Raw genomic sequence first — 15,580 nt, 5'->3', positions numbered from 1 at the left:
CAAAAGATCTTTGGAGATCTTCTACAAAATATACTAAATATCCATTTTCATTTGAAAAGTTTGCTTACTGTTTCTTCATTCACTATAATCTCCTCTTCCCATTCCCACACTGGAAAAATAAAAGAAGAAAAAGGAAACACAACCATAAAGTATATGAAAAAATGCACTGTAGAAACATTCATGTTCAATGATGATTCCTAAGGAGAGAAGGGGGGGAAGGTGGGGGAGGGAGGAGAGCAAGAGAGAAATAATTTAAAGGAAAACTTGAAAAAGCAGTATCATTGCCTCACCCCATCCCCCAAACATCTTCAAAGTTCCCCACTGAGGCTGAGAAAGGGAGAACAGACACACACAAAAGCAAACACCCAGCTTCCAAGAGTTTGGAGCAGCATCCTTTGATGCCAGAGGGTTGTCAATGATTTCCCTTCACAGCTGACTGATTGCAGTTTGTTTTTCCAGAACTTCGAGGTAGTCTGGTTCTGATTGCGGCTTAGCTTGCAGTAAAGGGTGGTCTGCTTTGGACTGCCCCACAAAGCATTTCCTGGGAGTTCCATATAAAACGGTTTTATTGATTCTGTCTTGGTTTTGGCGTCGAGATTCATAGGAAGGGGTGAACTGCCTTTTAGGTAAGGTACAAAAGTTATAGTGGATGAGTCCCGCACTGGGCAGCTCCTTGACCCGCTCAGTGATATTCTGATACAGCAGCTCGGGCTCTCTCGGGGCCTGCTTTTCCAGCAGCTCTGTGGCACTGATAGTGTAAGCAAGTGTGGCTGGCTCTTCTTTCTTCTCCTCCAGGTTGCTGTAACTGAATTCTTGCAGGTTTCGGTAATAGGCCACTGGGTCTCCTTCCTTCTGCATGTAGATGGGGTTTTGGCACATCTGGCCCACAGGTGGAGGGATGTAGTTATAGACGTGGCCGTCTGCTTTATCCTGGGTCTCAGTATTGTAAGAGCCATACTGTAACTGGAAGGAACTTACATCTAAGTTGTTGGCACTCCTGGGAACACTGGGCACCCGTTTCCGGCGTTTCAGGACAAAGACAAATAAGCCAGCGCCGAAACAGACAGATAAGATAAAGACAACCAGCAATCCTAAAATTAAGACGGAAAGTGGAACTTCAGTGTGCAGTTCAGGGTAGGAACTGGGAGACACACTGAGCAAGCGAGGTGTGTCTGTGTTGTGATTCATTGACAAAACGGTTCCGTCTGATAAGTTCGGACCATCTGGACAGATCGCCTCCCTCCCCAGAAACTTCAGGATCTCCCCGGCATGTTTCGCGGGAGATTCACAGGTCACCTCATTGATGATGACAGGGGAATTGGCATGCTCTGTCCAGTCCTTCAGTCCCATGATATCACAGGTGCAGTCCCAGGGGTTCTCTTGGAGATCAATCTGGATAAAAGCCGGAAGCTGATCTAGAACTCCTTTCACTGGCAGGTGAGAAAAATGGTTGTTTCTCAGATTCAGCCTGGTGAGGGCCGTGCCCCCAAATACGTTATCAGGCAGGGACCGCAGCAGGTTGTTATTCAGAAACAGCAGCTGTAGGTTAATCAAAGCATCAAAGGTCAGTGGCTTAATTTCCTTAATGACATTATACTCTAAATAGAGATACTGCAAGCTCTGCAGCCCATCAAACATAGCCGGAAACAGCACTTCAAGGTAATTGCCGTTTAGATAAAGTCTGCGTAAACTGGTCAGGTTTGTGAAGGCACCTTCCTGAATGACTGCAATCCTATTGTTGCCTAGATGCAGCAGATCCAAAGAACTGTATTCTAAGAGGTCGTTCTTATAGACCATCTGAAGATAGTTCCCTGTCAGGTAGAGTTTCTTTGGACTGGTGGGTTTGGGCTGCAGGTCGGAGATGTTGGTGAACTTCCGTTCTTGGCAGTTGACGTTCAGCCCATTGTCAGAGCTCTGAGAGGTGCAGACACAGCTGCTGGGGCAGGTGAGGGGCACCGGGGACTTGGTCTGGTACACCATGATGGGGCCAAAGCTCTGCCTATCCTTCGACACTGTGACCCGGGGGGTGGGACGGTTTCTTATTTTGGGTGGTCGGCTGGCTTTTGGAGCCCGGGTCGGGTTGAGAGCAGGATTCAGGGTAGGTGACAGCCTCGGGATATGTGTGTCGGCGTGGCCGCCCCTCTGAGCCGAGTCGCCAGTACTTTTTCTGGGGCAAAGGTCTTGCCTGGTCAGCTGGGTGACATCTTTGCCATGCAAGCGGAAGGGGGTTTCACAGACAATCTCCCCCACGAAAACGGTGATGGTGTCCAGCCAAGCCTTGAGTGGAAGTAAGTCGCATGTGCAGTTCCAGGGGTTCTCCTCCAGCTGGATCTCCATGATGCCCCCGATGTGCTCGAGGACCCCCGCAAAAGGCATCAGTTTCAGCCGGTTCCCTCTCAGGTCTAGGTGGGTCAGCAGGACGAAGCGGAACACATTGCTGGGCAGCGATAGCAGGAGGTTGTCATTCAGGATGAGCACTTTGAGCTTGTTCAGCTTGCTGAAGGCCCCCGCCTCAATGGCGCTGATGTAATTGTAGTCGGCCTGCAGGTACTCCAGGCTCTCTAGGCCCAGGAAAGTGTCCTCCCTCAGCACCTCGAGCTTGTTGTTGTTGAGGTGCAGCCTCTTCAGGGTCTTCAGCCCGCTGAACGCCCCGGTACGGATCTCCTGCAGCCCGTTGTTGCCCAGGTGGAGAGTCACCGCGTTGGAGTAGTTGACGAACTCGTTGGGGTACAGTTTGGTCAGGAGGTTGCCATTGAGGAAGAGCTGATAGATTCGGTACTGGGGGGGCTGGAGCAGGCTGACCGTTGTAAATCCTTTGTTTTCGCAGTTAATATTCAGGACGTTCTCCTTCTCTTCGCACAGGCAGCGGATCTTGCAAATGTCTTTGGCAGTTTTACGACTTTCCGTCTCTAAGATCCCGGCCACGGTTAACACGCTGAGGAACCAGACGCCGCTCAGCATCTTTAGTCGCCGTCGGGGTCAGCTCAGGTACCTACAGGCAAACCTTGGGCGGGGGGCGAGAGAGAGTGGGAGGCGGAGGAGAAAGAAACACTGAGGCCCGATTAAAATGGCAAAGCGAGGGGGCGGCGTGGGAGGGAGGAAGACGGCGGGGAGTGGGCTGCGAAGCCGAATGAAATCACTGCGTTTTTTTTTCCCCAGCGGTTTCTGCTTTCCTCCCCTCCCCACCCCACCCCCGGCCCACCCACCCACCGACCCACCCACGCGTCCCGGCACCCACATGCTTGCACCTGATTTCCCGGCGGGTGGCAGCCAGCCACGGAGTCATTAGTAACCGAGTTGTCCTACTAAATCCAGCCCATCGCCTCCTCCTCCGCCCCTGGGGGATATCTTGAAGCTATCTCGGGCGGCTTGCCCGTCCTGGGCTCGCAGCAGAAATTGCTCTACTTTTTTTTGGTTGTTGTTTTGTTTTTTTTTTTTAACTGCGCAAAAAGGGGGTGGGAAAATCAGGGGAGTGGCGGCGAGGGGAGGGGAGAGGGTGGATGAGCAAAGACAGCGTGGGTTGCTGGGGCGGGGGGTCGGTTACTCACGCATCAGGAGAAGACGGGACCCCTCTCCTCTGCAGTCCGCCGGTAGTTTAGCATCTTCAGAAAGAGAGGAAGAGCAAGGTAAAAGGGGACGCCGCTGCTTCCGGAGGGATGCTCTGCTTTCTGCCAGTTGATTTAATTTTGCTGGGGGGTGGGGAGATGGGGGTGCGCACGAATTCGGAATCTGGCAGGCGGCAGGAGAGGCCGAGGACGCTCCGAGCGGCGGGCAGCTGAGTCCTCGGGGACCCCGGGGGGTGCGACTGGGCACGGAGCTGGCGAAGCCGGCCGGCCGGGTCGGCTGGCGGCGGCGCGGCCGAGCCCGGGCGCGCACTTCCAGTCCCGCGGTAGTGGCAGCAGTGCGCCTGGCAGTTTGAATTTGAGAGGCTTTGCGGGTTCCCCGGGACAGGGCTGGGGTGACGTCACGGGGGAGAGGGAAGGCGGGGGAGCGAGGGCGAGCGGCGGGGGAGGGAAGGGCAGACGCTTCCCTTCCCAGCGAGTGGCTTCGCCAAGCTCGAATCCCGGCTGCGTCAGTTTCTTCAGAACTCCTCCACCTCCAGCCCGGCGGGTGGCGGGTGGCTGGCGGAGCTCCTGGAGAGGGGGTTCTCCAGGCGCGGCCCCACTGTGGGGTTGGTACCCCCGGGACGCCTCGGGCCCTTCCAAGTGGTTTCTTCCACCTGCCCCTCCCTCCTGGGCCTTTCACTGGGACTTGGGGAGGGGGACGGGGATGTTGGTGTCTCATTCCAGATTCCGGAGCAGAGGTCCCATCTTCCGTGTGTGTGCGAAATCTTCCGTGTGTGTGTGTGCCTCTTTGCTACAGGACTCTGTGTGTGTGTGTCAAATCTTCCGAGTGTGTCCCATCTTCTGTGTGTGTGTGTCTGTGTGTGTGCGCGCGCGCCCGCGCTCGCGCGCCTCTTTGCTACAGGACTGAACCCGCCTGCCAGCCTCCTAGCTGAGATGCTCTTGGTGCGGAGAGCGGGCTGTGTGTGCACCAGTGTGCCTGTGTGGGAGGACGAGGAGTTCTCCCGGGGGTTCTATGCTTTGCATTCAGAGCTTTGTTTCAGTGCGCAGGGAATTACTTTCTGGGTGGTGACTGGCTCGATATTTGCCTGGATTCTGACAGCCAGCCCAACAACGTTAGCCTATAGACTGAGATGAACAACAACAAAACCCCTCTCCCCCTGAGGTTTATACTTAGCCAGATAATGAGGTTTAAACGTGTACTCTTAGCTTGAAGGAAGGAGAAGAAGGGTGGGTGTCAGACAGGCACTGCCAGGCTGCGCCTTAGGTGGGAGTCCAGTCCACAAGGGGGCAGAGCCCTCCAGGCTGCAGGTGCCAGGGACCCAGGGGGACAGAAGCTACCAATGCAGGAAGACTGGCTTCTGACAAAGAAGAGGGATGACCCGAGTCCTAGCCTGAGACTCAGGAGACCTGGCCTCCGGGTCCAGTTATGTTGCCAGGTGTGTCGCTTTGTTTCTGGATCTTCCTGTCCCCACTGGCACAAGGCGGTGGATTATTCGGCCCCTCCCAGCTCTGATAATCAATTGCATTCGGATAACCTTTCCTCAGGATTATTGTTGGCCAGGTGTTGGCTTTTTGCCTTCAGTATCTCGTTTTCCCCTAATTATCTTAAGGTCCTCTTTTAAGGCAACTTTTAAGTTGCTCAGTTGGAGTCCATTTGCAAAATGGGAATGTCTGCCCATGGCCCAGAAGGGCCAGGGACTGCCTCTGGTGAGAATGGGGGAGATGAGGCAGCAAAAGTAATGGATGGAAGAGAATGGGAAGAGTTGACCGAGCTATGTTGCAGTCCAGCCAGACACTTCAGCTGATTCTTCCCTGCCTCCTGGGCCCTGTCTGCCACAGTCCACACAGGGTCCCATGGCTGGGCCAAGGGTGGCAGAGAGGCACTGGCAGAGGTGATCAGCCTTCAGAGAACAGCAAGCCCCCTGCCTCTCCCCTCTTCCTTTCCTGTGAAGCTGATGTCCTAGAATTGTCCCACCCAGACAAGCTTTTCCCTCCCCAAGAAGGGCTCACTAGTTTATAAACAGTTCTCAAGCAACCTGTGGCTTTGGCCAGTCTCCTCCACAATTGGTCGCAGGCCTTCGTCTTTCCCCTCCTTTTCCTTTGGGGAAGAGTCCAACCTCATCCAGTAATTCTGGCTTCACCTTGGGCAACACTGTTTTATTCTTGGCCCTCAGATTTCCCTTTTCTCTGCTAAAGGGCAACAGTAGAGGAACTGCCCCAGAGGGGGAGGGCATAGCCTCCCACCCACCCTGGCAACTACATCATTAGATGCCAGTGGAATGGTGCAGTGCCAGCACGATTAAACTGCCTTCCAGAGCAGAGGGACATTTGTTTCTACATATTTCCAAATGTTAAATATACAGAGTTCCTAGAGAGAGATGGTTTATTCAGTCATTCATATAACAAACATTTATTAATTAGGTTAATATTTCACTGAAGTAGAAGCCAACATGAGAGCTGGACAATACCTTTGCAATCAGATTCATTTTCTAGATGAGGACATTTCCTCAACCAGGGGAAGTGCTGACTTGCTTAAGTTCAATAATCTATAAAATTAGAAACAGAACCCAGGGATTCTGAGTCCCAGGCCAGCAGTTCTCCAAAAAACTCACTCCTGCTTACCATGAATTGGTGGTGGTGGTGGTGATTTACTGAAATGTGTTCTTAAAAACAAAAATTTTGAAAGTGAAATTCCAAATATGAGTTTTAGTTTCCAAAGATCATAATTTCCTGCAGGACACGGATGACTGTGTCAATAATGTTTTAGGACAGCATCTACTAGGAATTAGGGCGGGGGTTCGTCAATGGATGACTGAGGCGGTTGAAATCCTCGACATCACGGGGCGAGGGAGACGACGCGGTAGGCTGCCTGGGGGAGCGGCACTGGGGACCCCGCGGGGGCGGCAGCGGTACCCTCCCGCGGTTGCCTTCAGACGCGGGTCCGTGGACCCTCCCACCACTGCCGCATCTCCCACCGGTCCCCGGGCTGTTGCAGCAGCTTCCCCAAACACAGTAACGGGGAACAAATCAACCTCCACGCCGGAAAGCACTTTAAGGAAGTTTCCTTCAGCCCCGCAAGTCGAAAGGCGCCGCCGCGGCTCCTCGCCGGGGACAGCGGCTCCCGGGGCGGTGGAAAGGGGCCAAGTGAACGCGAAGCACGCGGGAGGCAGAGGCGGACGCTAAAATCGGGCAAACGCTCCCTGTCCTCGCGGGGGCGATGGAGGGAGAAACTAGGACTCCGCCGCCTCGGTCTCCCTCGCATCTTCCCAAGTGAAGCGGGGATCGGATCTTCCGGGCCGCCGGCGGCAAGTGCGGGCGGGCGCGCAGCCCCCATCCGCCCCGGCCGCCAGGGTCTTCACAGAGCCCGGCCGGCCCGGGGAGGGGGCTTCCGCCACCCGCCCGCCAGCAGCCTTAGGCCCCCGCTCCGCCTCCCCCGGCCCAGCCTTTCCCGAGAGCTCTTCTAGGGACCCAGGAATCCGCCGAGTCCCCCGAGGCCGAGCCCCGGACCCGACCACTCACGCAGCCCCCTCCTGCTCTCGCGCCTCCATCGCCGCGACGGCTGCTCGCGCCGCGCCGCCCCCTTCCCGGGCCCCGGTCGCCGCGTCCTCCACCCGAGGGGTGGCCGCGCGAAGCCCGGAGCTGGACCACGCCCGTTCGCGTGGACGGACGGTCCCGGGGCCAGGCAGCCAGAGGGGGGACGGCCGGCCACCCGCGCGCGGTCCCCGGCGGATCGCGCCGTCTTTCCCCGCCCGTTCCCTCTGCCGGGGGAGCCGGCTGGCCGGCCGCGTCGCCGCGGCGTCCCCGAGTGCTCAGAACTTACCCGGCGAACGCGCTGCCCGGAGCTTCCCCCGGAGGCGCCCCCGGCATCCGCGAGCTGGGGAGGCGCGGGAGGCGGCGCGGCCTCAGCCTGGCGCGGCCCGGGAGCAAAGGCTCGGCGGCGAGCGCGGGCGGCGCCCCCAAGGGCAGGCAGATCCCCACTGGAGCGGCTCGCCGCCGGGCAGCGCTACCGGCAGGAAGGAGGGAGGGAACCGGGAGGGAGGCGGGGAGGAGGCGGGAGGGGGAGGAGGCAGGCGATGTGGAGGGCGGGCCGGCGGACCCCCTCCCGCGCTTATCAATCACCCCGCAGATCAGATGTCACTGCGCTGCACCCGGACGGCAATGGACCGGCCCACAAACGAGCCTGTCTCGGCTTCTCTGACCTGTGCCGCGGAGCGCAGCTCCCACCTCCCGGCGGCCCCTCTCGCCTGGAAATCTGCCCAGCCCCTGCAGCTTTCACCAGGGGCTGCGGCGCGGACACGGTCAAGTGACATCAGGCTGGCACGGGGTCCGGACCATAGGCGAGGGGACACTGAGACCTCAGGGTAGAAGTTATGGACAACTGAAAGCGGCCAGCTTCCCAGCCGGCACCGTCCGGGACGGCCGCCCCCTTAACTAGTGAGCGCCCGGGGCTCGCCGTTCGCGGGCAGATGTGTAAGGACCCCTGACGAGGCAGTCAACACGGCGTTTCCATATAACCTGGAGCCAGGCGACACCAGCGTCCGCCAGAGCCAGTCTTTCGCCACGGCCCAATCCCTGGTTCCGTTTGATTCTTTTCATTCTTCACGGGGTTGCCTGGATCGACTGGAGCGGATTCGGGGCCACTCGCCTTTCTGCTTTCTCCTTTCTTTCCTCCCTGATTAGTAGTCCAGGTGGTTGTGTTTTGATCACGGGAAGATTCTATAGGGGAGGGTCATGATAGCTCCAGAGGGAAGTGCGCAAAAGCCCAGAGCGTTGCGGTTCCTTCCACACCCGCTTTCCCTGGGTCTCCGGGAGAAAGTTGCAGTTGTATTCATTGAAGATGGGAGCAGGTAGTAGATGCGTTGGCACCGAGACTTTCTCCCCTCAGTCCTGGAGCAGAGCAGCCGTAAGGAGAGTCATCACTATCCCCTATCCTTTTCATTCCCTCCCTACAGAGTCTGTAAAACCCCAGTTCTTCAGAAATCCGCTCACTTGGTGGCAGAGAAGGAGAGCTGAGGGGAGGAGACAAACGCAACATTAGAGCAAAAACTAGCTCTGGGCTAATGAATCTGCACTGCAATTTGTCTGTTTCAAGGTTATTTCCTGCACGTTTAAACCACTTTCTCCTGGCACAAACTTCCACTTCATTCTTGTCCTTACCCTGGGGAATCTTTTGTGCTTCGTCCTTCTCTTCTAGGCTTTCTTTTCTTAATGGTTTTCTAAGCAGACCACTCTGGGCCTCTTTAGTAGAAAATTACTGATAATCTTATGCACATAGGCAGACTTTATTTTAGTAATAGTCCAGAGAATGTTCTCTTATATCTCTGAGGTTGTAAGGAGCGTTACTGTTCCTTTTATTGACTTCAGTCCTGAGAAAGCCTTTTTGAGATTCCCCTGCCATTCAGACAAGCAGTTTCAGAATAATAGAGTTCTCACATATGCACATGGGCAGGCTATTTACAGTTACATAGTCAGAAACATTGCTTTTCTTTAATATCCTTATTCCTGTAAAACCCATTCGCTATGACTATAGCAGCAGCCTGAACTCATTATATTATTACTGAGAATAGTTAATACTGTTTCTTCTTCTGCCTTTACCTCATTTCCAATGGTGTCATCTTTTTGTGTAGTCATTTAATGGGGGCTATAAACAACTACAAGGCACAGAGCTGAGGGGCTATTCAAAGGCAGAAATAATGACACATTCATGCTGAAAAAAAGACACAGTTTACTGAGATGAGTGGTGCGTCCCTCACTACAGGGGACACACACAAAAGCCATAACATATACAGATGAGATGAGGAACATGCTATTTTATTTTAGCCCAGTAGAAACTTGTAAAATGGGCTTGCATCCATTTTAATCAGCCTTGTAAGCAAGTCTAATACCTTTATCAGCCTTCAGAAAAGCACTTAGCAGCCTGCCTTTCTGCACAAGACCACACTGATAGTAAGATGAAAAAGAGCAGACTTTTTGTCAGCATAACATTTTCAACTAGGTGAATAGCTATTTTAAAGGATACCCTGAATGCACACATGCACACAAAATCAGGAGCAATACAGAACTTCCTGTGAGCATTGTTACATAGATAATTACAGAAGGGAGTTTGAAGCGTGTGGAAGATTTAAATGTACCAATTTGTTGGAAAGCTGTTTCGTACTGCCTTTTCTAAAAGTTTCTGTGTTACAGGGAAAATTCTTGATGTAATTGAATATCAAAGACGTGTATTAATGTATGTGTGTGAATTAGTAAAAATGACATTCTTGATTCTTTGATGTAGTGGCACTGTAAATGCATCTCTGTGTTTGTCTGCTGAACTCAGTTGATGAGTTTATGTTACCAAAGGGATTAGAGATCCCTGATTACAATGCTGCTGGGGCAATACAGAAAATTTGGTTAAATTTTGCTTGGGCTTTTGAAATTTCAAGCTAAATTTAGGAGAAAGTCAGAAGCTTCAAATAGGACGAATTTTTGAAATGTGAAGACATTACCAAGACAATGCAAATGTTGCCCAGTTAGTGAGAGTACACAGTTTGCCTGAGAATGCTGCTTCTCTACCTTTCCACACCTATCCAGGGCTGGAAATTTTTTAAAAATTTTGCAAAATAAGACCAAGTAGAGACCTCATGCAGAGTCAGTAAATCTAAGACCAGTGTAAGGTGTTTTCTGAAAATAGTGTCCCTTTAAACCAAAGGTTTCAAAGAAGTGTTCAGACGGAGACAGACAAATTCCTAAATAAAGAAATGAGACACAGAGGACATGTCGTTAATACCGGTAATTATAGTTTTAAGGATATTGTAGACGTTGGTTCCCTGATCCTATTGAAAGTCTGGATATTTTTAAAGTCAGTGCAATTATTTTGATTATTTTGGCAGGCATGTTGGCTTGGTTGGAATAGTGCTGGGCCAGGACCCAGAGCAGTTTGTCTTTTAATCAAACTCATATCCAAACCCTTGGAGACCAATGACCTGGGTTCAAATTCCAGGGTAGATACTGTCCCTAAGTTTCCCCATGTGCAAAACTGGGTACTACCACCTGTCCTATGGAGTCAGTAAGGATGAGTACCCATATGTGAGGTGAAATATTGAAATGAGAAATTCCTAAACTCCTTTCTTAAGAAAAGTAATTGATACAAGGCAATGGTTTTAGTGAGAAAGCATCATTTTACCTGAAATTGGAAAATAGAATCAGGATTTGAAAGATTTTTTACTCTTCTCATTGGAGCTGTATGATGTCAGGAATTCAAATGAAAACTTGAAAACGTTTCATCTTTTCCCTAGATTTTTTTCAAATGCATAGATATGTGTGTATATCAGGGTGTTGACTTCTTGGATCAGATCAGTGTTTGCTGTGGAGGGCTGGTGTACTTAATGTGTTTAGCAGCATCCCTGGCTTTTCCCAATTTCCAGTAGCACTAGTATGTTATATATTTATATACATGTACTATATGTTTGGCCTTCCCTAGTGGCCCAGACAGTAAAGAATATGCCTGCAATGCAGGAGACCTGGATTCAATCCGTGGGTCAGGAAGATCCCCTGGAGAAGGCAATGGAAACCCATTCCACTATTCTTGCCTTGACAACCCCATGAGCAGAGGAGCCTGGCAGGCTACAGTCCATAGGGTTGCACAGAGTTGGACACAACTGAGCAACTAAGCAGTATATGCATACTATCTATATATATATATATATATATATATATATATATATATATATATATATAGTTTTATGTATGTATATATGTATATGTATATATATGGTATATGTGTATGATATGTTTATTTCACACTTAAACAAAATGGAGTAACATAATGTACATGATGACATAGTGACAGAGCAAGACCAAGAGCCCAGGCTCTCTGATGCCCTGCTTCTTGGTCTGCCTCACCCTGAAGCCTGCCCACCACTTCTATGACCCCAAGTACTATCAATGGAGGCAGACAACACATACTGGTACTGCTCTTTGCAAAGAAAGATATTTTCCATCATGACCCAGGGCACTGTCATGGGTTGAAACCAGAGTTTCTGAAGCAGTAGTCCTCTTGTCATAGCCATGCACCCTGAAATACTCTATTGTAGTTGACTTTAAAAACTGCTGGCCATGGCCTGGTAAATTGATTTTATAAAGGACTAATAGATTGTATCTCACAGTTTAAAAAACACTGATATAGTAGATTGGGCCAAGGAGGAACAGTGAGCCAGAAAAAAGAAAAGGAAGCAGTAACGAAAAAGAGAGAGACTAGAAATAGAGGGAAAAGAGAAGTGCATATGGTGCAAAGTTACAGTAAAACTTACAGCTCTCAACTGATTGTATTCAAAACAAATGTCACTTAGTGATGGCACCTGTTCACTGAGGGTACCAGACCTCCATCCATCCATGGTGACTAAGTAGAGTGATTCATCACTTAGAACCATATTTAAGCTTACTGGACTTGGGAGGGAATATACATGGCAAAAGCCATAGATTTTACAAATCAGACTTAGGACAGCGTTAGTAAGTATTTCATTTATCCTGACACATTCTTCCCTATTAATCTTGCTGCAGCTGGAATTTATATTTTGGTCTGGAGTTACAACCTAATGCGCTCAGGAGGAAACCAAATTTATTGGGTTTGACACTGCACATTATTGCAGCGGTATAATGCAGTAGAGCCTCTGTACTAAGTTCTGTTTATTTTATTTATGTATTTATGTTTGGCTAGTATAAATATATGGTAAAGTATGTGCTGTGGCAGAGAGTTTAATGCTGACTCTGCTGGAACATTCAACAGTGTCTGCACACAAGTTGCCCAGTTCTAAGGAGTTACAGTCAGAAAAGCAGCTACTAAGGATTTGCATTAAGTATTTCTGAAATTTTTAAAAAGTCATCATTTGTGAAGATGACAAAGCCATTAATATTCAAAAATAGCAAGAATGACACACTCCAGATCTATCCTGAACTTGTGATTTGCACAAAATGAAACAGGGTTTAGAAATTATGGACTCAGAGGGAAGGTAAGATGTAGAAAGTAAATAAAATCATTTCCAAGTAATAGCTAGATGCAGCATTCAACCGTCATTGCAAATCAATGAGAGGAGAAAGGATTGTTTTCTACCTTGAATCTTGATGATTTATTACTCAGATGTGATATCAGTTTCTTTTTTAAAATATAGATTTATTTACTTTAATTGGAGGTTAATTACTTTATAATATTGTCTTGGTTTTGACATACATCAACATGAATCTGCCACAGGTATACATGTGTTCCCCATCCTGAACCCCCCTCCATCCTCCCTCCCCGTACCATCCCTCTGGGTCGTCTCAGTGCACAAACCTCAAGCATCCAGTATCATGCATCAAACTTGGACTGGCGATTCATTTCATATATGATATTATGCATGTTTCAATGCCATTTTCCCAAACCATCCCACCCTCGCCCTCTCCCACAGAATCCAAAAGACTATTCTATACATATGTATCTCTTTTGCTGTCTCACATACAGGGTTATCATTACCATCTTTCTAAATTCCATATATATGCATTAGTATACTGCATTGGTGTTTTTCTTTCTGGCTTACTTCACTCTGTATAATAGGCTCCAGTTTCATCCACATCATTAGAACTGATTCAAATGTATTCTTTTTAATGTGTGCATAATACTCCATTGTGTATATGTACCACTGCTTTCTTATCCATTCGTCTGCTGATGGACATCTAGGTTGCTTCAACATCCTGGCTATTATAAACAGTGCTGCGATGAACATTAGGGTACACGTGTCTATTTCAATTCTGGTTTCCTCGGTGTGTATGCCCAGCAGTGGGATTGCTGGATCATAAGGCAGTTTCCAGTTTTTTTAAGGAATCTCCACACTGTTCTCCATACTGGCTGTACTAGTTTGCATTCCAACCAACAGTGTAAGAGAATTCCCTTTTCTCCACACCCTCTCCAGCATTTATTGCTTGTAGACTTTTGGATCACAGCCATTCTGACTGGCGTGAGATGGTACCTCATTGTGGTTTTGATTTGCATGTCTCTGATAATGAGTGATGCTGAGCATCTTTTCATGTGTTTGTTAGCCATCTGTATGTCTTCTTTGGAGAAATGTCTATTTAGTTCTTTGGCCCATTTTTTGATTGGGTCGTATATTTTTCTGGAATTGAGCTGCAGGAGTCGCTTGTATATTTTTGAGATTAATTCTTTGTCGGTTGCTTCATTTGCTGTTATTTTCTCCCATTCTGAAGGGTGTCTTTTCACCTTGCTTATAGTCTCCTTTGTTCTGCAGAAGCTTTTAATTTTAATTAGGTCCCATTTGTTTATTTTTGCTTTTATTTCCAGTATTCTGGGAGGTGGGTCATAGAGGATTCTGCTGTGATTTATGTCGGAGAGTGTTTTGCCTATATTCTCCTCTAGGAGCTTTAGTTTCTGGTCTTACATCTAGATCTTTAATCCATTTTGAGTTTATTTTTGTGTATGGTGTTAGAAAGTGTTCTAGTTTCATTCTTTTACAAGTGGTTGACCAGTTTTCCCAGCACCACTTGTTAAAGATATTGTCTTTAATCTGCTGTATATTCTTGCCTCCATTGTCAAAGATAAGGTGTCCATAGGTGTTTGGATTTATCACTGGGCTTTCTATTTTGTTCCATTGGTTTACATTTCTGTCTTTGTGCCAGTACCATACCGTCTTGATGACTGTGGCTTTGTAGCAGAGCCTGAAGTCAGGCAGGTTGATTCCTCCAGTTCCATTCTTCTTTCTCAAGATTGCTTTGGCTATTCGAGGTTTTTTGTATTTTCATACAAATCTTGAAATAATTTGTTCTAGTTCTGTGAAAAATACCGCTGGTAGCTTGATAGGGATTGCATTGAATTTGTAAATTGCTTTGGGTAGTATACTCATTTTCACTATATTCATTCTTCCGATCCATGAACGTGGTATTTTTCTCTATCTATTAGTGTCTTCTTTGATTTCTTTCACCAGTGTTTTATAATTTTCTATATATAGGTCTTTAGTTTCTTTAAGTAGATATATTCCTAAGTATTTTATTCTTTTCATTGCAATGGTAATGGTGAATGGAATTGTTTCCTTATTTTCTCTTTCTATTTTCTCATTATTAGCGTATAAGAATGCAAGGGATTTCTGTGTGTTGATTTTATATCCTGCAACTTTACTATATTCATTGATTAGCTCTAGTAATTTTCTGGTGGAGTCTTTAGGGTTTTCTATGTAGAGGATCATGTCATCTGCAAACAGTGAGAGTTTTACTTCTTCTTTTCCAATTTGGATTCCTTTTATTTCTTTTTCTACTCTGATTGCTGTGGCCAAAACTTCCAAAACAATGTTGAATAGTAGTGGTGAAAGTGGGCACCCTTGTCTTGTTCCTGACTTTAGGGGAAATGCTTTCAATTTTCACCACTGAGGATAATGTTTGCTGTGGGTTTGTCATATATAGCTTTTATTATGTTGAGGTATGTTCATTCTATTCCTGCTTTCTGGAGAGTTTTTATCATAAATGGATGCTGAATTTTGTCAAAGGCTTTCTCTGCATCTATTGAGATAATCATATGGCTTTTAATTTGTTAATGTGGTGTATTATATTGATTCATTTGTGGATATTGAAGAATCCTTGCATCCCTGGGATAAAGCCCCCTTGGTCATGGTGTATAATCTTTTTAATGTGTTGTTGGATTTTGATTGCTGGAATTTTGTTAAGGATTTTTGCATCTATGTTCATCAGTGATATTGGACTGTAGTTTTCTTTTTTTGTGGCATCTTTGTGAGGTTTTGGTGTTAGGGTGATGGTTGCCTCATAGAATGAGTTTGGCAGTTTACCTTCCTCTGAAATTTTCTGTACAAGTTTGAGTAGGATAGGTGTTAGCTCTTCTCTAAATTTTTGGTAGAATTCAGCTGTGAAGCCATCTGGACCTGGGCTTTTGTTTACTGGAAGATTTCTGATTACAGTTTCAATTTCTGTGCTTGTGATGGGTCTGTTAAGATTTTCTATTTCTTCTTGGTTCAGTTTTGGAAAGTTGTACTTTTCTA

At 48.2% G+C, this 15,580-nt stretch overlaps 1 protein-coding gene across 1 annotated transcript; it reads right to left on the bottom strand.

Annotated features, from left to right (window-relative positions):
* Positions 1-426: 426 nt before the first annotated feature.
* On the bottom strand, positions 427-3,021 carry SLITRK2 (SLIT and NTRK like family member 2). The gene has a single exon (XM_052663575.1). It carries the CDS (start codon positions 2,959-2,961, stop codon positions 427-429), a length of 2,535 nt encoding a protein of 844 aa, XP_052519535.1. The 5' UTR covers positions 2,962-3,021.
* Between the last annotated feature and the right edge of the window lie 12,559 nt (positions 3,022-15,580).

The sequence above is a fragment of the Budorcas taxicolor genome, chromosome X, assembly GCF_023091745.1.
Source record: "Budorcas taxicolor isolate Tak-1 chromosome X, Takin1.1, whole genome shotgun sequence".
Lineage (NCBI taxonomy): Eukaryota > Metazoa > Chordata > Mammalia > Artiodactyla > Bovidae > Budorcas > Budorcas taxicolor.
The sequence above is the reverse complement of the archived record's forward strand: the minus strand, read 5'-3'. Positions and strand labels throughout refer to the sequence as shown.